This window comes from Muntiacus reevesi, chromosome 12 (genome assembly GCF_963930625.1).
Source record: "Muntiacus reevesi chromosome 12, mMunRee1.1, whole genome shotgun sequence".
NCBI lineage: Eukaryota > Metazoa > Chordata > Mammalia > Artiodactyla > Cervidae > Muntiacus > Muntiacus reevesi.
Window position 1 is genome coordinate 57,770,869 of NC_089260.1, and position 25,319 is coordinate 57,796,187.

The 25,319-nt window shown below is 38.0% G+C and overlaps 1 protein-coding gene across 2 annotated transcripts in view; it reads right to left on the reverse strand.

Annotated features, from left to right (window-relative positions):
* The window catches only part of SNTG1 (syntrophin gamma 1), a 135,566-nt gene that overhangs the window by 7,596 nt on the left and 102,651 nt on the right, over positions 1-25,319 (reverse strand). The window contains exons 12-16 of one of the 2 annotated variants that reach the window (XM_065903333.1): positions 23,354-23,470; positions 22,086-22,157; positions 18,282-18,434; positions 12,768-12,860; positions 9,497-9,607 (exon numbers count right to left, since the gene is read on the reverse strand). In XM_065903333.1, the coding sequence (XP_065759405.1) occupies positions 9,497-9,607; positions 12,768-12,860; positions 18,282-18,434; positions 22,086-22,157; positions 23,354-23,470 (546 nt within the window). The remainder of the gene's footprint in view (positions 1-9,496; positions 9,608-12,767; positions 12,861-18,281; positions 18,435-22,085; positions 22,158-23,353; positions 23,471-25,319) is intronic. The other variant, XM_065903334.1, reaches the window with a different exon arrangement.

A 25,319-nucleotide genomic window follows, 5' to 3' on the forward strand; every position in this document is an offset into this window, starting at 1 on the left:
GGTCAAGTGGGCCTCAGGAAGCATCACTACCAACAAAGGTAGTGGAAGTGATGGAATTCCAGTTGAGCTATTTCAAATCCTAAAAGATGGTGCTGTGAAAATGTTGCACTCAATATGCCAGCAAATTTGGAAGACTTATTAGTGGCCATAGGAGTAGAAAAGGTCAGTTTTCATTCTAACCCCAAAGAAAGGCAATGCCAAAGAATGTTCCAATCACTGCACAATTGCATTCATTTCACAAGCTAGCAAAGTAATGCTCAAAATTCTCCAAGTCAGGCTTCAACAGTATGTGAACCAAGAACCTACAGATATTCCAGCTGGATTTGGAAAAGGCAGAGGAACCTGAGATCAAATGGTTAACACCTAATGGATCATAGAAAAAGCAAGAGAATTCCAGAAAAACTTCTACTTTATTGATTATGCCAAAGAATTTGACTGTGTAGATAACAACAAAACTGTGGAAAATTCTTAAAGAGATGGGAATACCAGACCACCTTACCTGCCTCCTGAGAAATCTGTATGCAGGTTAAGAAACAACAGTTAGAACCCAGACATGGAACAGTGGACTGGTTCCAAATTGGGAAAGGAGTACATCACAGATGTATATTGTTACCTTGCTTATTTAACTAATATGCAGAGTACAGCATATGAAATGATGGGCTGGATGAAGCACAAGCCGGAATCAAGATTGCTGGGAGAAATATCAATAACCTCAGATATGCAGATGATACCACTTTTATGGCAGAAAGTGAAGAAGAACTAAAGAGCCTCTTGATGAAAGTGAAAAAGGAGAGTGAAAAAACTGGCTTAAAACTCAACATTCAAAAAATGAAGACCATGGCATCCATCCCCATTACTTCATGACAAATAGATGGGGAAACAATGGAACCAAGGAGCAACTTAATTTTCTTGGGCTCCAAACATCACTGCAGATGGTGACTGCAACCATGAAATTAAAAGGTGCCTGCTCTTGGAAGAAAGGCTGTGACCAACCTATACAGCATATTAAAAAGCAAAGACATTACTTTGCACACAAAGGTCCATCTAGTCAAAGCTATGGTTTTTCCAGTAGTCATGTATGGATGTGACAGTTGGACTATAAAGAAAGCTGAGGGCTGAAGAACTGATGCTTTTTAACTGTGATGTTGGAGAAGACTCTGGAGAGTGCCTTGGACTGCAAGGAGATCCAACCATTCAATCCTAAAAGAAATCAGTCCTGAACATTCACTGAAAGGACTGATGCTGAAGCTGAAACTCCAATACTTCGGTCACCTGATGTGAAGAACTGACTGATTGGAAAAGACCCTGATGCTGGAAAGACTTAAGGCAGGAGGAGAAAGGGACGACAGAGGATGGGATGGTTGGATGGGAACACTGACTCAATGGAAGTGAGTTTGAGCAAGCTCTGGGAGTTGGTGATGGACAGGGAGGCCTGGCATGCTGCAGTCCATGGGGTCACAAAGAGTCAGCCATGACTGAGCGACTGAACTGAACTGACTGAGTTGGTAAGTTGTGCCCCAGTCTTTGTGATCTCATGGACTACATCGTGCAAGATTCCCTTCTTACACTATCTCCCGAAGTTTGCTCAAATTCATGTCCATTGAGTTGGTGATGCCATCTAACCATCTCATTCTCTGATGGCCCTTCTTTTGTCCTCAGTCTTCCCAACATCAGTGCCTTTTCCAATGAGTCAGCTCTTTGTATCAGGTGGCCAAAGTATTGGAGCTTCAGTATCAGTTCTTCCAATGAATGTTCAGGCTTAATTTCCTTTAGGATTGGCTGGTTTGATCCTCTTGCAGTCCAAGGGACTCTCAAGAATCTTCAGCACCATAATTGAAAAGCATCAGTTCTCTGGCACTCAGCCTTCTTTATGGTCCAACTCTCACGTCCATACAGGACTACTGGAAAAACCATAGCTTTAACTAGATGGACCTTTGTCAGCAAAGTAATGTCTTTGAAGTCTCTAACTATGATTGCATTTCTGTCAATTATTTTCTTAAGATATGTCAATATTTTTATATATTAGGTGCTCTGATGTTAGTACATATATACTGATAATTATTATAACTTTTTGTTGAATTGACCCTTTTTACATTATATAACTTTCTCTATATTTTGAACCATATTTTAAAGTCTATTTTGTATTATTCAAGTAGAGTATCTGACATAAGTTAAGAGAAAAGTGAAGTGAAATCATACAGAATATATTCTCTGACTAACTGTATCATACTAGTAATCAATTCTAGAAATATAGCAAAAAAATCTCCAGATACATAGAACATAAACATCACACTTCTTAAAAGAAAATCCATCTATTAAAGAAGAAACTTTGAGGGAAATTAAAAATACACTGAGTTGAATAAAAACAGAAATACAATATATCAAAATTTGTAGAATGCAGTCCTAAGAAGGAAATTCTGGAATTAAATTTTTATATTAGCAACAAAAAAGTTTTGAGTCAACAATTTAAAAATTCCACCTTGTGAAATCAGAAAAAGAAAAGCAATATAAAACCAAAGCAACCAAAGAGAAGTAAATAATAAAGGTGAGAGCAGAAATCATCAAGTATCACAGAGCTCAACTGAGGAAATAAAGGGAACTATTAGTTCTTTGAATAGTCTCTAACAAGACTGACAGATAAATAGAAAGAAGGCACCAATTGTTAACATCAGGGATGAATTAGGGATGCTATTACAGAACCTGCAGACTTCAAAGTGACAATAAGGAAATACTATGAAAAAGTCTATAAACATTAATCTGACAGCTTAAATAAAATTGATGAAGACCTTGGAAAGTAAAAATGACCACAAATCATCTGATAGGAATAGATAATTTGAATAGTTATCTACTAAGCAAGTTGAATTCATAGTTTAAAAAAAACCTCAAAATAAAATCTCCTGACTGATGTGTTTCTACCAAAGAACTCTACTAAACTTTTAGGGAAGAATCAACAACAATGGTATACAATATCTTCCAGAAAATAAAAAAAGAGGAGGAACATTTTCAACTCATTTTATAAAGACAACTTGTTCCAATACCAAAATTAGGCAAAGACAGTGCCAAACCAACCAGTCAACCAAACAAAAAACAACAAAAAAAAAGCCCCTACAGACCAGTAACTCTCGAAGATGTAAAAGCAAAAATACTTAAAATTTTGACAAATAAAATTCAGCCACATATGTAAGGAATTCCACATCATTATTAAGTAGGGTTTATTCCAGTTGTAAGATAGGGTCAGTATCTGAAAATCCATTAATATATTCTGTTGCATTAAGAAGCCAAACAAGAAAACTGACACTGTCATATTAATTGATACTCACTCATAATAAAACCTTTAGAAAAATATGGGACCTAGCTCAACCTGAGAAAATAATTTTATTAGACCACTGCCTCAACTGGTAAAGAATCCGCCTGCGATATGGGAGACCTGGGTTCGATCCCTGGGTTGGGAAGTTGCCCTGGAGAAGGGAAAGACTACCCACTCCAGTATTGTGGCCTGGAGAATTCCATGGACTATACAGTCCATGGGGTCGCAAAGAGTCAGATACAACTGAGTGACTTTCACTCACTCACTTGGTGAGAAGCTAAATGATTTTCCCTAAAATAAGGAACAAATGAAGAATGTCCACACTCATTACTGGTATTCAATACATCATTTAAAATTGTAGGCAAGAAAAAGATACCAATGCTATATGAATCTGAAAAAAGAAGCATCTTTCCTTGTTTCCATATGTCTTAGTAATCTATGTAAATAAACTGGAAGAATTTTAAAAAACATAAACGGAAACAAAAGAGCTAGAACTAATAATATGTATATATGTGTGTGTGTGTATATATATATATATATATATACACACACAGGTTTCAGGATGCAATGTAAATATATAAATGTTAATTATATTGCTACATATTAGCATCAATATTTGAAAAATGAAAAATTTTAAGATGTTTATATTCCCTCAAAAAAAAAGAATGAATGGTTTATCTAAGTTTAACAAAATATACATAGGATCTATATAATGAAAACTACACAATACTGAAGAAATAAATCAAAAGTTCAAAAAAATAGAATAGTTTGTTTTCATTGCGTTAAGAAAGCAGCATAGTCAAGATGCCAATTCTCCTGAAATTGATATCTGTCATGCCCTTCCTCCCGAAGTGCCTCTGAGATTAAGCATGGATATAAAGAGGATAAGTCTGAAACGTCCATGGAAACACAAGGAAACGAGGACAACTAAAGCAGTTCTGAAAGACAACCATAAAGTGCACAGAACCATCCATTTCAAGGATCGTCATTTAGCTACTTTGTCGAAGAATGGACGATACTAGCGAAGTAACAGATGCAAAAATGAACCAAGCAGTAGTGCCACAGAGGTAGGACCAGGTGATTTCCCGATGAAGCTGCTAAAATAATTCAACAGAGGAAGAGTGGTCTTTACAACAATTGGTGGTGTTGTAACCGGATAACCACAGGCAATACAGAAGGTCAGTCAAACCCCACAACTTATAGGAAAAAAATAGACTCAGATGTATCACATATTTAACTGTTGATGGCAAGCCTATAAAACATTTTGAAAATGGCATAAGAGAAAACCTTTGGCCCTTGTGATGTGCTGAAGAATTTTTTTACATGACACTAAAATCATTATTTCTAAGAGAAAGAACTGATAATTTGGTTTCTAAAAATCTTTAAATTTCTCTGCAAGATACATGACACACTGTGAAGAAGATGAAACACAAATTACAAACTGGAAGAAAATATTTGCAAACATTACATCTAACAAATCCTTGTATAAAAATTATTGAATTGGCCAAGAAGTTTGCTTGGTTTTTTTCCGAACTTCTTGGCCAATTCAGTATATAATAACTCATAAAACTTTAAGTAAAACAGATCACAAAATACAATTTGAAAACAGGCAAAAAGCAGGAAGAGATGTTTCACCAAAGGGGACATAATTACTTAGAAAATAGTCACATAAGAAGTTGTTCATCACTGCTAGTCATTCAGTTCAGTTCCGTTGCTCAGTCATGTCCGACTCTTTGCGACCTCATGGACTGCACGCAGCATGTCAGGCTTCCCTATCCATCATCAACTCCCAGAGCTTGCTCAAACTCATGCCCATTGAGTCGGTGATACCACCCAACCATCCCATCCCCTTCTCCTCCTGCCTTCAATCTTTCCCAGCATCAGTCTTTTCCCATGAGTCAATTCTTTGTACCAGGTGGCCAAAGTATTGAAGTTCAACTTCAGCATTAGTCCTTCCAATGAATATTCAGGGTTGATTTCTTTTGTGATTGACTTATTTGATCTCGCTGAAGTCCAAGTGACTCTAGAGTCTTCTCCAACATCACAGTTAAAAAGTATCAATTCTTCAGTGTCCAGCTTTCTTTATAGGCCAACTCTCACATCCATACATGACTACTAGAAAGACCATAGCTTTGACCAGATGGACCTTTGTCAGCAAAGTAATGTCTCTGCTTTTTCATATGCTGTCTAGGTTGGTCATAGCATTTCTTCCAAGGAGCAAGTGTCTTTTAATTTCATGGCTGCAGTCACCATGTGCAGTGATTTTGGAAACGTACCCCCCTCCAAAAAAAAAAAATCAGTGCTAATCATTAGGGAATAAAAATTAAAACTATGCTGCTGCTGCTAAGTCACCTCAGTAGTGTCCGACTCCGTGCAACCCCATAGACGGCAGCCCACCAGTTTCTCCCGTCCCTGGGAGTCTCCAGGCAAGAACACTATAATGGGAACTCCTGAAAAGAAGGGTAGTGACCATTCCAAATGCTGGGGAGGCTGTAGGGATACTGAGTTTCTGGTATATTGATGGAGGGAATGCAAAATGTCACAGCTACTCTGCACAGTGATTTGGCGTTTTCTTTAAAACTAAATGAACATTTTCCATATGACTGAGCAACTGCCCTCCCAGGCATTTATTCCAGAGAAATAAACTCTCACGTCTACACAGTGACTAAATAACGGACAAGGAAATGTTAAATTAAATGAAATAGAGACAGTTATGACTCGCCTGTTCCCAGGGAAGTATCAGGTTAAGCCTTAGGAATGCTGGGTTGTAAGACACATTCTCACACTTACACATTCTTGATCTAGTGGAGAAGGCACAGTGGTGAATAACGACCACATGGGGTGGAGGCCAGTGTTAGAACAGACATAAAGTAAGGGCACATCTATCATATAGTATGTGGGAGAAGTCTCTGTCCCTGACTTGGGGTTCCTCTTACCCCATTACAATTTTAAAAATTAATATAAATTAATTGTCCAAGAAATTTGATAAGTGACACAAACTTGGGTTATGCTTATATATTTGAATTTCTTAAATGTGGACAGGACAGTTTACATATATAAGTAATCACCTTTACTAACTGGTCTTCTAATAATAACAACTGCTATTTTTTAATACTTTCTTTATGTTTAGGCTACATTCTTTTAAGATGAAATCATTCCTGAATGATTTATTGTCTTCCATATGCCAGGTACCATGGGCATTTATTCTTTACATTTTTCCTGCAAGGCAGCAGTCACAATTTGGTGAATTGCCCAGGTCATGTAGCTGGGAAATGGTAAAGAAGAGAGTTTTACTCAAGTTGTTGTTCAGTCACTAAGTCGTGTCCAACTCTTTGTGACCCCATGGACTGCAGCACACCAGGCTTCCCTGCCCTTCACCATCTCCCAGAGTTTGCTCAACCTGATGTCCATTGAGTCAGTGATGCCATCCAATCATCTCATCCTCTGTCGCCCCTTTCTTCTCCTGCCTTCAATCTTTCCCAGCATCAGAGTCTTTTCCAATGAGTCGACTCTTTGTATCAGGTACTTAAAGTTACTTGATCTTAATTTTCTTTCCACTGTATTGTGTTGCCTATTCCCTCATTTAGAAAAGGTGAGGAAATGCTGAATTCTCAAGTGATATCAGTTATAAGTTCTGTGATGTGATATGTGCTGGCATTCTTCCTGCTTTCCTCCTGTGAAGAAGCTTCAGATTACTACTCACAAGTTACTGTGATAAAGGTTACAAAATAGCAACTGTACTAGTTTTAATACTATATGAACTCTGTGGTAGTGGAAGAAGCAATGCACACCAGAATGGCTAAATGAGTCTATAGAGCTGGTCGCTGTTCTAATTGGCTGGTTTTAAAACAGTGTCCATGATTAATTTGGTATTTTCAGTATCACCCATGGAGGTCTTTTTCTTCCTCATTTTATAGAAGGAGGTGGTGACTTTGAAGAAGTCTGGCAATTCACCAATGGTCAGACTGTCTCATTGGCTTTGAAACTTCTCTTTTCACTACTCAAAAATTGCTGCCTCTAAATTTAAGGAGGAGTACCTCGTGGCTCAGACGGCAAAGAATCTGCCTGCAATGCAAGACACCCGGCTTTGATCCCTGGGTTGTGAAGAACCCCTGGAGGAGGGCATGGCAACCCACTCCAGTGTTCTTGCCTGGGGAATCCTATGGACAGAGGAGCCTGGTGGGCTATAGTCAATGGGGTCGCAAAGAGTCGGACATGACTGAGCCACTAACACTACTAAGTTCAAGGAAAAACGAATGTTTTTTAAATAGCTTCTGAAACTATTTCTTATTAAATGAATTTATGAAGTATTATCTAAAACATGCTAACCATAAAAAGTAGCATTTCGAAGCTGGCAGACTACTACATAGAATAGTTAAGGAAGGAGTAGGTATGTGAGCTACATTAATGAAGTCTAGATACAGTAGTTAGTAGTCATTTCACTGCCTTTATCTTTTTTGCTTCATTCTGTGGACTGAGGATTGGTTAGCACATTAAAAATATCAGAAGAGAAGGAGTTTATCAAATCAAATGTATTAACTAGTGGCTGACATTCCACGTTTGCCCGAATAACACAGAACTGACAGCACTCATCGTGTTAAGATGGGTCCTGAGTGTCAAGGTGGGAAATCTGCCAAAAGCTAAAGGTAGATCCTTTTGGAGAGTAGAGATTCATTCTCATAGTGACACCCAGAAGTGATTGGAATGATGTGTGATGACATAGAACAATGGTCCACCCCCAGCAGCCCGGGGGACGGGGTGGGGGTGCCCACAGACAGGTCTGCATTTAGGACCCGGGCGAGGCGGGGTGAGGACATGGGAGTCGGGAGGGAGAGGGTGAGGGTACCCAGGTCTCCGTCCACAGTGACGGAGACAGATGTGGGAAACAGCGGGCCAGAAGCTGGCAGAGAGGAGCCGCTCCACAGCCCCCTCAGACCCAGGAGCAGGTGCTGAGAGGAGTCTAGGGACAATCACAGGGCCGAGGTGGGCGCTCTGACAAGGTCAGAGCCGAGCAGACGGAGGGAGGAGTCCAGACAAAAGCAGGAGCAGCCGCGAGAAGGAAGCTGTCTTGTTAAAAGGAGCGGAGAGCCTCTGGTCTGCACAGAGCAGGGCTGCAGGAGCCCGGACGGGAGTCAGGAAGGGTCTGTCCTTTGAAGACTCTGAATGTCAGCCAAACCTCCCCCGGACTTAATAAGTACTGGGATGTAACTGAATTATGGTGATTTTAAGTCAGAGTTGAAAATTTATATCTGAGTTTTCATTTCCATAGAATTCATTTTTCACTTAGGTATTATTCATTATTTATTCTCTCTTCCCCACTGAAATAATATATTTATAACTCATTCTAACCCAAAGACTGTTGGGGTGAATTTCACGGTAGGGCAAAGGAAGTCCTTCAGATTTTGAATATCTACAAATACATAATCATAAACATAAAAGTAGTGAATCTTTCTGATATATTTCAGAATACTGAAAGTCTACAGGGAGCAAAGCAAAAAAAAATCATTCATTTATTCATTTTATTTAACAGAATAACATACAGAAAACATGAATTAATTTAAAAAATATTTTTTAGGAATTGGTATTCATATCCAAAGGTTTCCCAGGTGGCGCTAGTAGCAAAGAACCTGCCTGTCAATGCAGGAGATTTAAGAGGAGTGGATTTGATCCCTGGGTTGGGAAGCTCCCCTGGAGGAGGGAATGGCAACCCACTCCAGTATTCTTGCCTGGAGAATCCCATGGACAGGAGACTGGTGGGCTACAGTCCATGAGATCACACAGAGGACACGACTGACTGACTGAATACACACATACACTCATTCATATCCAAAGAAGGGATAAATAGTGATAGAATCAGAATATCTTTTATAAATTATTATTTAGAATGTGAAACCACCAAGAAAATGTTTCAGTTCCCAGAATATGATTTTAGTGTGACAGAAATACAGTTCACAAAAATTAAAACTAAGAAATGAAATGTTGTGTGTAATTTATTCTCAAGTACGTGTTTCAATGCAAACTTGTCATTAAAATTTTAAAGCGAATCTATTTCTTTGGTCATGAGAGCTACTCCAAGGTAAACAAAAAACATGTGTTTTTGCACTTGCAGATCTCCTAAATTTTCTCCCCTCTGTCTCTTAATAGCACGAATGCAGTTGGAGGTGGTTTGTTTGATGAATTTGGGTTTACCTTTGCTTCAATCTGTTTAGTATCTGGATTCTGAAACAAAAATTTGATTTTGCTCTTGCCGTCATCTGAGGAACCTTTCAGCTGAGAAAACTTATACCTCCAAAGTACCGCCTAATGAGAAAAGAAAAAAAAAATAACATAGGTGAGTCAGTGCAGCTCATCTCTGTATTCAAATGGAGAGATTGCTCTTTTAACTGGTAAAAGTAATCATACTGAGTTAGTCCTATATATCCCAGCATTAAAAAGTAAACTAAAATATGCTTATCAAAGGTTACAATTTAGTAATCAGTATATCCTTTAATTTCCCAAAGCAACATTGGTTTCTATGAAATAATAATTTAAATATATATGTGAATAAATTAATTTGAATATCTCATTTTATATAACCATGAAATAAAAGCCATGCCAGGGAATCGGCAAAAACACCTATCATCCATTTCTTTGTTTTTTTTCCATAGTAGCAACAAGGTGATTTTCAACTGATTACTCTACAGAACTTCCTCTTGCAGCACAAGCTAACAACCAGACCCACATCTTCGTCAAGATGAAAGGACACTCGAGTGAGTGACTATGAGGAGGCATCTTAGCAACATCATTCATCTGGCAATGGTGGGAGAGGGGACAAAGAGACAGGGGACACTCCCAGACCACCGAGGGCCCCCAGTTCCAGACCAGTCCCGTTCGTGAGACTGCAGGTGTCTTGAGAGGGGGGAGGGTACTGTTTTCTGAGTACCTTGTGTCTCTCAACTGTCAAGGCACAGAGTCGATGCATAAAAAGAGTGTGTAATAAACACAAGGAGAAGGCAGGCCTGGCCGATGCTGCAGGAATTCAAATGAGAAGGACTGCCTGCATTGGCCAGGGTGCACCTTCAGATTTATTTAGGGGGAGTTGTTGAGGAAGAGGCCCGGGCACAGGACACAATTTAGGTTTCTTTTGATAATGGAGAGAGGAATGCAGGGGAGTCAGAACAAGATGGACAACAAGCTCTAGGGTGGACCTGCAGTGCTCAGGGGCTCTGAATGCATCCTGAGGAAGTCAGGTACGTATCTCAGCTGGAGTCAACAGAACAGAAACTCACCAGCATTGGGCCAGGGATCTAAGACTGAATGAAACGTCCTGATCAAACGTTTTAATTTATTTCCCCTCACATGGACTCTACATTATTATCCTTATATAATGTTTGTATGTATCAGTATTTCCATCAAATAAATGGAACATTTATAGAGGTCTAAGCAAATGATCACTTTGACAGTTTATTTGGACTCTCTTAAAAGAAAAGGAAAAAAAAAAAAAAAAACAAACAGAAAAAGTCTTTCTAAAATGTAGACCTGTGGGTTGTTTTGCAATAGCTTAAAGTCATGGAACTCTTCACTCTGACCTGTCCGTCTTGTATGGCCCTGCACAGCATGGCTCCTAGCTTCTCGGAATTCCACAAATCCCTACATCATGACAAGGGACACTGATTACACAGAGTATTTACTGTAAACATATCCATGTAAATTTTAGAATAATCAAGATATACATGGAAAAAGAGGCTCTTGCATGTTTCCACATGCTGCTGGATGTGGTGTGCTGTTATTCATAACATACTAATTTTACTTTGAGTAAGTTTACATGCTGTTGGCATAATAAAGACTGGCAGAAAATTTTGGTTTTGCTGGTATAAATTTCTTGGATCCTTGGGGGGTTGTTTTTGTGTTGTTTATTGTTGATTGTTGCTTTTTTTTCCGGCAACGTGATGAAATTCAGCCACATTTATGACTCATATTAGCAATTCTCTGTAGAAATCAGCCCTTTGACAGTGATTTCTTTGTGGCATATGCACACACCTTTGCCAGCTTAATGGAGAACAACAGCTCTGGGGAGAACATGAAATGAGTTTACTGAGATGGCTACATCTAAGTCAATATACCTGACAACGTAATAAGCCACCACTGCTTCATTCTCCTCCAGGTTTTCTGAAGGCTGCTCCACTGACAGAGACTAAGCACTTTATTAAACAACCGCTAAGTTAACACATGGGCCCTAAGACATTTGATTTTTGAGGCAGTGCTATTCTTCAATTTGACTAATTTGATTTCTAAGCTTAGCTATGAACTTTATTACGACAAGTCAATCATTTTCCTTTTTTTCCTGCCAAAGTATGATTTAAAAATCCTGCAATTCAAAGAAACCTTTATTCCTAGAAATTGATTCAAATGTAAAGGCGTTCATTAAATCAGCAACATATAACAAGTTACCTTGGGATGAGTGGTCTTTCTGTGCTGAATTGAACTGATTTAGTTACATGCTTCCAGGCTGCCTTGAACTCCCTTTGCTGAGAACCAGTGAGCCTCCATCCTGTAATTCTAACACACTACCTGTGCTGTGTGCTTAGTCACTCAGTCCTGTCCGACTCTTTGCGTTCCCATAGACTGTAGTCACCAGGCTCCTCTGTCTATGTGATTTCTCCAGGCAAGAATACTGGAGTGGGTTGCTATGCCCTCCTCCAGGGGATCTTCCCAACCCAGGGATCGAACCCAGGTCTCCTGCATTGCAGGCGGATTCTTTACCATCTGAGCCACCCGGGAAGCCCACACTACCTATAAAACTAAAAACAAAAAAAAGTTTCCCCATTTTTGATATTGGAGATGTGGACACAGAAAAATAGTAAAAGAATACTTTGTTTAAAAAAAATTATTCTGGAAGAAGAAAATTTCCCTTCATCGTGAGACAGTGAGATTACATGTATGTGTTCTGCTTAGTTGCTCAGTTGCGTCTGACTCTTTGCGACAGTATTGTTTGTAGCCTCTCAGGCTCCTCTGTTCATGGGAATTCTCCAGACAAGAATACTGGAGTGGGTTGCCATGCCCTCCTCCTCTCCCATATTGCAGGTGGATTCTTTACCATCTGAGCCTCCCAGGGAAGCCCATCTATAGATAATACATAGATATACATGTATATATGGGACTTTGCTGATGGCTCAGACAGTAAAGAATCTGCCTGCAACGCAGGAGACTCAGGTTCAGTCCCTGTGTTGGGAAGATCCTCCGGAGAAGGGAATGGCTACCCACTCCAGTACATACACTTCATATAGTTGTGATGTTCTGTTGCAAAACATTTTATTAAAATTCAAACTTTTTTCTATAAGCAGATTGAGGCATAATTTATCTCCTATGAGTAAAGTTTGGCACCTGATCACCAGGCAGCCTGCTGCAGTAGTTGGAAGCAGTTTCAGCTGTTCTCAGCGCATGACGCCTGCCTCATGCTCAAGCTGACGGGGTACCCTACCTTGGTCGCAGCGTCGAAGCAGATGAAGCCGGTGCTGAAGTCAATCGTGAGCCCCATCAGGTGACCCTCCAGCACGCATGCATATGTCTTGCACTGGACAGAACAGAGAACTGTTACTTTCATGGGACTGACCCAACATCAGCGCCCACATTTGTCAGACTGTGTCATACCGTCTGTGACAAGTTCCTCATATGATTAACAACACAACAGCTGACTTTATTTCTGCAACAGCTGCAGAAGAAAGCTGGTCTGACTGACATCCTGATGTTAACAGAGCACGAGCTGAGTGGTTGTGGATCTGCCTGGGGGATGCGGGGTTCAGTTTCCCATCCTACTCCAGGTGACCTTGTCTTGACCTTGTGCCACTTTGATGCCCTTCACTCTCTTGGCAATAAAACTGTACACATATTTTTGGGTGTAGGCAAGATGATATTAAATTGTTACATTCTGTAGCTAAATATCACTGCATTATTATTAAACTGAAAGTGAGTTAAAGTTAAATTCTTGTCACTTTATCAATATTATTAGAGAGAGGTCTCAGGTACACAAACATATTTACTAACCAGGTCAAGAACACCACGACCTTAAGAGTCTCTGTATGTTCATCGACTGGTACAAGTTATGTCCTAAAGACATTTACCCTTGCCTATCATTTGTGTAAACTTATTGATTCTCCTAAATCAATAATTAACGATTGTTCACACTGAGATAAGACTAAATTATAATTTTACTTATATGAATATTTTGGGAAGACTAGTAAAATATAGATACTGAGATACAAAGAATAACAGATAAGAAATACACAAACTTGGGGATTATATGAAATGATGCATATTTATGTTATAGGCCAGTTTTACTTGCACTTAACTGCAAACTGGGATGGGATATTCAAATCATGAAAAATACTTGTAATTAACAAACAAAGGGGAAAGAGAGAGAGAGGAAGAAAGAGAGAAATGTCTATTAATCCTTATATCCTATTTGTGTTTATAATACTGGGTATGAAAGTATCGATACATTAAGTGAGCCTCATTCTGACTATTTTTTTGTTGAGTTGATAAGTTGTATCCGACCCTTTCCTGATGCCATGGACTGCAGCACACCAGACTCCTCTGTCCAACTAGAACAATGGTCAAATGTATCAAGTTGCCTCCACCAGACAGGTATATTCATGTGCTTAATTAAGCCCAGTTTACACAGGAAAGTTATGACCATGTCATATTACTCATTTGGAGTTCAGTTTTTCAAAAAAACAGATTAAAAAGCAAACTTAATGGGCCCTGTAAGTTGATTTGGGGGCTTCCCGGGTGTCTCAGTGGTAAGGAATCCACTTGCAATGCTGGAGATGCAGAAGACATGGGTTGGAGGTTGAATTTCTGGATGGGGAAGATCCCCTGGAGGAGGAAATGGCAACTCACTCTAGTATTCTTGCCTGCAGAATCCCATGGACAGAGGAGCCTGGTGGGCTATAGTCCATAGGGTTAGAAAGAGTCAGACATGACTCAACACACATGCAAGTTGATTTTGGGATGTAATTTTATTTAGTACATGAGCACCTTCCATGCTTGCATCCAACCATTGTCACTTTATTAAAACTACTATCAAATTTAAGGAGCATCCAAGGTTGCCTGATTTTCTCTAATTTATACATGATTGTTTTCTGTTTTCAAATGACATTATTTAAAAAATACATGCCAAGTGAAAACATCTTCAGTATAGAACATTAAAAGTTATCTAATTAAGAACATAATTGGGAATTAAATTACATTACTTCAATAATAATTATATTAAAACAGATAATACAAGTTGAAACTCCTCAAAGTTCTATTCTATGATTTATAGTCTCAACAAACATATATAATGAGTATATACTTGTATGTTTGCATATGGAAATATTGTTTAATTTCTATGCTTATTTCATAATAAAATTGAATTACAGCTAAAAAAGAGCAAAAATTATCCTTCTTAGGAAAGTTAAATTTGCAGCTAATTATATATAAATATATGTAAGACATATATTTATATATTATAAATATATAATCATATATAATCATATAAATTATATACTATATGAAAGTGAAAAAAGTGAAAGTGTGAGTTGCTCAGTCGTTTCGGACTCTTTGCGATCTCATGGACTGTAGGGTCCTCTGTCTATGGAATTTTCCAGGCAAGTATACAACAGTGGGATGCCATTCCCTTCTCCAGGGACTATATATTTGTTATATATTATGTATGATCATTATATGCAATATAATTATTATATAATATATAATGATTATATATTAATTTGCATGATTTTATATATTATTACATAACATTTGAAGATACATAAAAAATAAAATTATTTTTCATATGCCCTTTGGATGACAGTTAAATGTCTATAGTGGATAAAAAATGCAATGAAAGTCAAATAAATAACTTCTAGAGAAATCAATATTTGAATGTTATACACTTCACTGAAAGTCTTATTTTAAAAAGACTGTATTAATTCAGACTGAATTAGTGTAAAGTCAACAATAAGTATCCATCCCTTACCAATATTATTCACTTACTCTGGGGAAATGTTTCAAAAATTGGACAAATAAAGGTACTAAAAATAACAGTAAATTTATTAGACTTAATTGAGGTACTTTGAATACTAGGGAAATGTAAGTTGTAATTCATATAAATTGTCATATTTTGATTAATATAAATATGTTAATTTTTGTAATTTTTGTTAAATTTAAAAAATTTTGTTAAATTTGTTAAATTTTGTTAAATTTTTGTAATTTTCATTACATTTTCTACTGTCATTCTAGGAAGTATGGTTAAATTTTAAGATGTTAATTTAAATGACAATTAAGATGTTTAGAAATATCTCCAACAGTTAATTATCTATTAAATAAATATATAGATATTTGCATTAATACTAAGTACATTAACAATCAGAAAATATTTAAATAGATAAAGGAATAGATTCAGTTCAGTTCAGTCGCTCAGTCGTGTCTGACTCTTTGCGACCCCATGAATCGCAGCACGCCAGGCCTCCCTGTCCATCACAAACTCCTGGAGTTTACTCAAACTCATGTCCATTGAGTCGGTGATGCCATCCAGCCATTTCATCCTCTGTCGTCCCCTTCTCCTCCTGCCCCCAATCCCTCCCCCCACCACACACACAAAAAAGGAATAGATTAGAAGGTAGAAAATGCTAAGATGCAGTCCTCTTAATGAAAATTGATTTCAAAATAAAAATAATTTATTAATTCTTAATAATTCATCAACTCACTGGACATGAGTTTGAACACACTCCAGGAGATGTGAAGGCCAGAGTAGCCTGGTGTGCTGCAGTCCGTGGGATCACAGAGAGTCGGACATGACCGAGCGACTGAGCAACAACAGAACCCCTGTTTCACAGCGGGACACGAGTCTCCTCTTTGCATCATTTATTTATCAGCTTTAGCTGAGGTGGAAATACCAGGAACATACGAGCAAAACACATAAACTTCTTCATGTAAATATGTTTATAGGCTTGAATTTTGAAAATAACAGATCCACAGTAATCGGCCATCGATTATTTCTGGTGGAGCACACAAGGAGATGTTATAAAATGTATAAAATAACCAAAAGCTAAAAAGACATTAAATATTTTACTTTCACTTATATATGCATCTTAAATTCCTATTGTGAATATGTAAAGTGCCAGTCAAAAAAATGCATTGCTCAGGACATCAACTTATAGAATGTGAGGTCCAGAGTTTAAAAAAATAGTAAAATAGAAGGAAACAGCACAATTTTTATCTCTATCTCATTTCTAAACATTAGGAGACTTGAAAATCTTAAATTGAAACCAACAAGTTGAATTTGCCGTGTATTTGTTTCCAAGTGAAGTGCAATATTCCAGGGAAATGATAATAAGGAAAACCTAAAACTATAAAGATAAGTAACAAAAATGTCAACTCCTATACAACTTCTTACAATGCTGTAAAATAGTCTCAGGGTTGATACTTAAAATATTAATAAAATAATATTTAAGATATTTCTCATCTTTCTACTTTTGATATGAAAAATCTATTTACTGAATTGAGGTTCTATACTGTCTTAGTTACTGTAGCATTTTTAGATACATGTATATCAGCAGAATATTAGAAAATGTTAATTGAGCAATGAAAAAATGATAAATGAGTCTTCTCCTTGTCTCTTCCCCTGATAGTGAAGTCACATTGTTGTGACTTGATGGGTTGAATATAAAAGTCTGTAGTCAGAAAAAAATTAATACATGTCACAAATCAGTTCAATGTAATTGGAAAAATATGCATCCAGGTCCACTGTTACAGGCAACTACCCCCAGATAATAATGATGTGCTGCTGCCATCAGACATTTCACATATAAGAAATAAAGTTTAATAAATACCTGCTGATTACGTGTGAGTACAAAATGCACTGACTTAAGTTGGTAAAGAAATAAAATACTCCCAGAAACCTACAACTCAGTGTGAGGAAAACAAGTACAGATCACTCCAATTCATGCAGAGTGTGTTCAGACCTAAGGAAAAAGACAAAAAAGATACTGCATTCTGGAGGGGGTGGGGGGCAAGCTTGAATAGGACCAATGAGGAGGAACAGTGGTGGGCACACAGCAGGGCAGACTGGGAGTCAGGAAAATCATCCTCCATGGTGTGACCTCTGAGAAAGCTTCAAAGTCACCTGTGTGGTTTTGGAGGTTAGTGATGAAGACAAGGCGTTCCAGCAAGAAAGAGCTTCGTGAGTGAACAAAGTCATTCTGGCTGGAAATTAAGTGGTTGTGATTAGAGGCCGGGAAGTGGCTTTGTAAACAATTAATTAAAGTAAGAACATTTCTGTTTTAGACATCATGTAGGGGTGTCAGAGTTTGGCCATAAAGAAGGCTGAGTGCCAAGGAATTGATGCTTTTGAACTATGGTGTTGGAGAACACGCTTGAGAGTCCCTTGGACTGCAAGGAGATCCAGTCCATCTTAAAGGAGATCAGTCCTGAGTGTTCATTGGAAGGACTGATGCTGAACCTGAAGCTCCAATACTTTGGCCACCTAATGTGAAGAGCCAACTCATTAGAAAAGACCCTGATGCTGGGAAAGATTGAAGGCAGGAAGAGAAGGGGACGACTGAGGACGAGATGGGTGGATGGCATTACCAACTCAACGGACGTGAGTTTTGAGTAAGCTCCAGGAGATGGTGATTGGCAGGGAAGCCTGGAGTGCTGCAGTCCATGGGGTTGCAAAGAATAGGACACAACTGAGTGACTGAACAACAGCAAGATTCTAGTTAAAATTAGAAATGTGTTTTTGGTGAGTGGTAGGAAATAGGCTAGAAACATCAAATTATAGAAAAATTAAAATGCTTTCAGAGTTGTGTTGCACTTCGTTTAAACAATGGCCAATGACTGAACATTTGAGCCTCACAGAACTGGAGTTTCATGTTTGCTTGAATTTATATCAGAACTCTAGGGAGGGGTCATGCATCCTGGGGGTCACAGGTCCTCAGCTTTCACAGACCCTCACCTGTATCCGCTCCACCTCCAAGAAGGTTGCTGTTTGGAAGGCTCGTTCCCACTGGGCAAGGTCAGAGTCCAGCTCCACTGAGAAGTACAGGTCCTCCCCAGACTCGGATTGCACAGTGAAGCAGTGTCTCCGCCGGTCCAGCAGGTCACTGTCCTGATGGAAACTTGGAGTTATGCAGACTGGCCAGACTTGAGCTACTGACCCACCCCTGGGTCAGTGTTGACCACTGTGTGGTGGAGACACTGTAGTAACAAGGATTCTACCCTCTGAAATCACTACTTCTTCATTACAATGGTCACAGAGGACAATTTCCAGTCCTCAAAGTCCATAACTGACACATTTCCTTTCTGAACTGACACTGAAGAATTTCTGGCTTCAACTCTTCCTAGCAAGAGTAGTTACCAAAGCATTGACTACATAAGATTCCATTTCTCACTGGACAGGTGGATAACACACAGTGTTCCTTTTTCCTTCCAGAGCTGTGAAGATGACGGGATTAAGCAATACTTATTAATGCAATTTGTAAGTTTTAAGGAGATTATAAGCATGGTATCTTTTACTGAGTTGATTTCTATAATCCTTAAACTATCATGGGAATATTCTACCAGCTGAGACATGAATAAAACTGATTTCTAACATGTTTCAGAAATTTTACTGCTTTTCAAAAACTACACATTTACCTTACTTATGTAACTGTAATTCATTAAGTCAAAAGGACTTTGACATGGCAATTTCTTGGTCTTAGTAGAAGTTTTCAACTAACATGCTCACACATCTATATGTGCAGCAAGGTCAGAAATATTAAAATGTGAAAAGAATGCAGCTAAGAACTGATGAAAAATTGTAGAAGAGAAAGTTGAGGAAACGACTCAGAATGTTATAAATATGCTTTTGTACATCACAAAATGAAAAAAAAAGTTTTGTGTCTTTTTCAGCCAATGTGACCAATGTGGGAAAATAGCGTGCATTTTAAATGTTATTAATTCAATAATTACAAAACTTCAATTCTTTTGTGCTATGCAGAAATCCATCAAGAGTAGGTGAAAGTAATATACATGAATGCAAGTATTTCCATTTTTATAGCTACGGGAGATGCCAAGATACTGAAATTACTTTTCTAATAAAATGTCACTGAATATGTGCTGGAATAATTATTTTCAAAATATCTAGCCTTTAAATTGTCATTCATATATTCACTATCTGAAGGGGTGTGGGGAAGGGGATATCATGACCATGGCTGATCCTCTGCCTTCCGACCTGCCCTCTGTCACAACCTGGATAAGGATCCCCCTGTTTAAATCTAGCCACTCAGCCTGGCTTGCACTCCTTCACTAGCTTAACATCTCTTAGATTCAGCTCAACTTAGATTCAGGAAACTTGGAGGAAATTCCTACCTAAAGAGAGGACAGTTCCAGTAAAGACAAGTAGCCCTCATGGACAATGCTGTATACCTTCAAAGGGAGAAATGCTTTAAACTTGGTGTTTTTAAAAAGTATACAGCATATAAACAAAATATGATTATCCAAAGAAGCTTTTTTATCTTTGATTTACATTCTTGATTTCTTATTTAGTAAACTTGAATCAGTTTTTCATTATTACTTTGATTGATATCAGCATTTCCCCCCAAGACATTGTTATGAAGCAAACAGAAGCTTTGCAACAACAAATTAGCATAACTAGCACTAGAAAAGCAAACAAACAAGAGACACATGAAAACAATAATGCTAATTTCTTATAATATTATTCAGGGTTGACTTTCAATACTGCCTATTTAGATTAATGGTTTTAATTAATAGCTATAAGATTCATCTTCAGATTTCAATTCTAATATTCTACTTCAGAGGATAATTACACCATATTAAAAAGAAACAGTGCAGACTTTATTTTTGGGGGCTCCAAAATCACTGCAGATGGTGACTGCAGCCATGAGATTAAAAGATGCTTACTCCTTGGAAGGAAAGTTATGACCAACCTAGATAGCATATTAAAAAGCAGAGACATTACTTTGCCAATGAAGTCTGTCTAGTCAAGGTTATGGTTTTTCCAGTGGTCATGTATGGATGTGAGAGTTGGTCTGTGAAGAAAGCTGTGTGCTGAAAAATGAATGCTTTTGAATTATGGTGTTGGAGAAGACTCTTGAGAGTCCCTTGGTCTGCTAGGAGATCCAATCAGTCCATCCTAAAGGAGATAAGTCCTGGGTGTTCATTGGAAGGACTGATGCTGAAGCTGAAACTCCAATACTTTGGTCACCTCATGTGAAGAGTTGACTCATTGGAAAAGACCCTGATGCTGGGAGGGATTGGGGGCAGGAGGGGGAGGGGACAACAGAGGATGAAATGGCTGGATGGCATCACCGACTTGATGGGCATGAGTTTGAGTAAACTCCGGGAGTTTGTGATGGGCAGGGAGGCCTGGTGTGCTGCGATTCATGGGTTCGCAAAAAGTCGGGCACGACTGCGCAACTGAATTGAACTGACTGAAAAAGAATCATCAAATCCATGCTTTGAAATCCAAAGAATATATGGTTTTTAGGACAAAAATCCATCCAGCAGGGAGAAGTGTACGACTTCTTCCTATAAATGTGGGCATTGTAGGGTCATAAACAGTCAGAATCATGGCTAGTTATTTGGCCCTGCCTTTAGGAAATAATCCAAAGTCCCCCCTTTAAATAATTCTAAAGAATAAAATTCCTACTCTCTGCTTTTAATACATGGTATGTGAAGATTGTTCTTCAGTCTCCTAATATCCCTTTTTAGAAAATAGAATCTTTTGCAGAAGCAGTAAAAATAAAAATAGTTTATAAGATATAGCCAGATGAAAATAACCTGTTAAGTTCCTGGCTGAAAAACCCTATCCCCCTCAACAACAGGGCTTCCTGGCTGGCTCAGCGATAAAGAATCCACCTGCCAATGTAGGAGATGAGAGTTCAATCCCTCGGTCTGGAAGAAGACCTTGGAGAAGGAATTGGCAACCCACTCCAGTATTCTTGCCTGGAGAATCCCATGGACAGAGGAGCCTGGTGGGCTACAGTCCATGGGGTCGCAAAAAGTCCAACAGAATTAAGCACACATACACACTCTTTAAAGTATGCAAAGCAGAAGCGGACGGTGCTCAGTGTGTGTGGCTGAGTTTCTTTAAGAAATACTATCAACTGCAAAAGTTGACATCATTCTAAAGAAACAACTAGCAAAACGGATAAAAAAGCTATCTGGAATTTTACCGAATTCTCAGTGACTTCCTATTGCAACAATCCTGTGTACATCACAGAAGTGTAATTGATTTATGACAACTGAATATGCAGCTCCACACTCAGAGAGACAATGTAACCCTGAGACTTAAATATAATACATATATATGTGTGTGCGTGTGCATGTGCGTGTGTGTATGTGTGTGTACACACACATGTCTTTCTTTACATATACCTTTTTACTTTCTACATTCTCTGATTCCAAGTCTTATTCATATCTTTTTCTTCAGCATTTTACACAGCAAATACAACTCTGGTAACAACTGAAGCTTAAATTCAGACTATCTCCAGGTGACCTTCTACTTCATCCTCCAAGGACCTGACAAACTTCCCCTTGTGTCCCTCTCCCACGGAGGGACCTTGGAATCTGCTTAAGACTTAGCTAAGTCGATGTGTATTTCTCTCCACTCTATCTTTTCTCATACGTGTTTCTCTTTTCCATGTTTACACCTTGTATTTTCCTCCAGGCATTGTTTATTTTCATAAACTGCCTGTGAACCCAGGACCCCAACTGACCAAGCAAAGGCTTTACAATCATCACTGCTTTTCGCTCCTACCTTTAGGATCTTACACATGATCTCATAAACTGAAAAAGTTTTCTCTGCTCGGGTCCAGTCCCACGTGGTCACCTTGAAAAGATGAGAAATGAACACATCATGTGTTTTAGAAAGATGGCTCCTACTTTCTTCTATTAATACACAGGGGTGCACCCATGATGTTCTCACTCACATGCAAGGCAGTCTGAGTTGTGAGGGTTCCTCATGCAGTGTTTCTGTTTCTGCTCCCCCCAGTTTCATACTTTCTCTTCCTCTTTCAGCAGACATTTCATATTACAAGCAACAACTTCCCATTGCTCAGTGTCTTAACGTATTTTAAGTAGTGTCTGTGTTATCTCTACATAAATACTAAGTGTTGTTTTGAGGGGAGTTAATTATTTTAATATGGGAAATGTAGCCAATATTTTGTAGTAGTTGTAAATGGAAAATACTGTGTTCGTATTTCACTATGTAATAATCTGTTCTCTGTTTACCACTTGCTACACACAGAGAATACTGGACATCGTGTCAACACTGGCTTTGCATTTAAGAAAGACATATTTACATTAAGAAGTTTTTCTAAGTTCTTAACATTGTGAAGCACTAAACAGCATGTTGAAGCTGTTTCACTTGTTTGTGCTTTAAACATGTGCTTGTCTGTCCAATCCTAAGAAATTGTTCAGAGTAGGGCCAGTGTAAAGGGTGTAAGCATTTGTGATTTTTTTCTCTGTCTTCTGGGTGATTTGAACTTTATGTGCAAATAGATACTAAATGTTGCAAGAAGTCTAACCTGATAATTCCAAGATCCTATGTAGTTATTAGACCTGTAAGCGAGTAGTCCAGCATTTAATATTTATAGTTGATAAATATTTATTGAGATTCTACTGTTGTGTAAGCTACATGTGTCCAAAAGCAAGACATTAGGTGCAACAGGGCCTCATCCAAGTTTAATTTGAAGGCCGATGATTAAATATGGGATATTACAGGTTATCGAAAGCACCACTTATTTATTTGACTTAGACCTGTCAAACAGTAAACATATTGAGCCTGGCAAAAATGCCAAAATGAAAATGCATCCTAGGTCTCTCAAGGGTTATAAAGTCAGTGTTTAATGCTAGAACTTATATCTTTAAGCAAGAAATCTTCAGAAATATTTGGGCTATTTTGCATTTTTTCCTGTGCCTTATTATCAAAATATATCACTAATATGCCCTTTGTCATTGTAAAGTTGATGTCACTATGCTCTGATGGCATGGGAAAAATAAGGGGTGTTGAACAGAAATACTTACTGGAGGTGCCAGAAACTTGTAGAGGCAGGAGCCCCTCAGGGCCAGAAAGGTGGGTGAGTACACACGGTCCTGAAGCGGATCTTGCTCCCGCGTTTCACACCAGCCCATGTAGACGATCTGCAAGGAAGTGGAATACAACTATCTGCCAACGGAGTCTCATTTCTGTGGGTGTATAAAACACCGCAAGATGCTTTCATTCTCTTATGACAGTATCAGATTAACTGCTGCAAAAAGTACATTAACCACATTTACCTTCAATAAATGAGTGTGAACCAGTCATCAGATTTTATAATATGTCTTCATCAATGTCTATAAACAATAACCTCCAAGGAACCAATGATTAGGTTGATAACTGATTTCTCAAGAGAAAGAATGAAAGCCAGAATACTGTGGAACATAAACATTAGGCTATAAAATGAGGACAACAATTGGCCTAGAATTCCATACATGGCAAAATTATCTTTTATTCATGATTTAATAAGGTTAACCCAAATTTGGGGTGACTTTATGTATCTATTTTTACATTGATGGATTAAGTCTGAAAATTACAGCACCCGTGGACTGCTTTCTTTCGACTGATAAATATATTCAGAGAAGAGAAACATCTTAACCCATAGTATATCACTAGTTTAAATTTGTCTAACTCTATGGGGACAAAAAAATACCTTTCTATTTACAAGTAAGTAGTCCTTAATCTGAGAAATATTGCAGGGAGATGAATGTAGCTAAACTTTGCTTTTTCCATAGATCAGAATCACATATAAAATAATTTGGAAGTAGACTGTACATATCTATTGTGCTATCTGTTGCCTTAGCAGCCACTAGGTTGAGATTCTTTTGCTTTAGAAAGTGTGTGTGTTTTATTTAATAGTGACAATATATTACATTTAGCTTTGAGTATTTGCAGGTTCTGCACTGGTGGATTCAACCAACTGCGGACTGTAAACACAGGGTAACATTTCACAGTTGTGTGAATTCACAAATGCGGAACCCACAGATGTGGAGAGTGAACTGTGGGACTTGAGAATCCGCAGACTTTGGTTCTGGAGACAGTCTTCTGCAGGAACCAACAGATGGCAATAAGATCTGGATAATAAAAATAGTCATTAGATGGGAAGGGGTAATAATGCTAAACAGACTTGCACTGGACCCTGTTTGCAATATAAAGACAATTTTGTGGGTATTAGAGACTATTAACAATAGACCTAGTAGACATGGTCTACTCTACTTTGTTATCATTTTGTAGAGAAAGGGTTGATTTTTATTGCTTTAAAAGCAGATTAATCCTCAAACAAACAAATGCAATGCTGAGCAGTTTATTTAAAACATATGCTAAGCTCTTTTATGACAAATATGTGAAACATACTAGATAATGAAATAGAAAAGCACAGAAATGGTATTTTAAAACTGGGGAAATTTTACCTGCTTTAAAATGTGATTTAAAGGCTTTCTTTATTTTCATTTCTTTGTTAATTTAATCATTACTATATAAATTTGTACACTGATCCTTAATTTTGTTCCCCTTTGCTATTTTTAACTTTTATTTGAAGGGGTTCATTCTCCAGTCTTTGAATGAAATTAAGAAAACTATCTCATTCATAATAGCAACATAGAATATAAAATAATTAGGAATTAACCAAGGAGGTGGAAGATTTGTACACTGAAAACTGCAAAAATTTTAATGAAGGGAATTATAGATATAGATAAACAGTAAACATCTGTGTCCATGGATCGGAAGAATTAATATTTTAAGAGATCTGTAACATCCAAAGTGGTCACCAGTGCAGTGAATCCCAACCAAAATTCCTGTGGTTTCTTTAGGAAATCATCTTAAAGTCCACAGGAAATCATCCTAAAGTCCACAGAAGACCCTGAATAGCCATATCAATGTAGAATAAGAAGAACAAAGCTAGAGGCACTGCATGTTCTTATTTCAAATGTACTGCAAAATAACAGTCACCAAAGG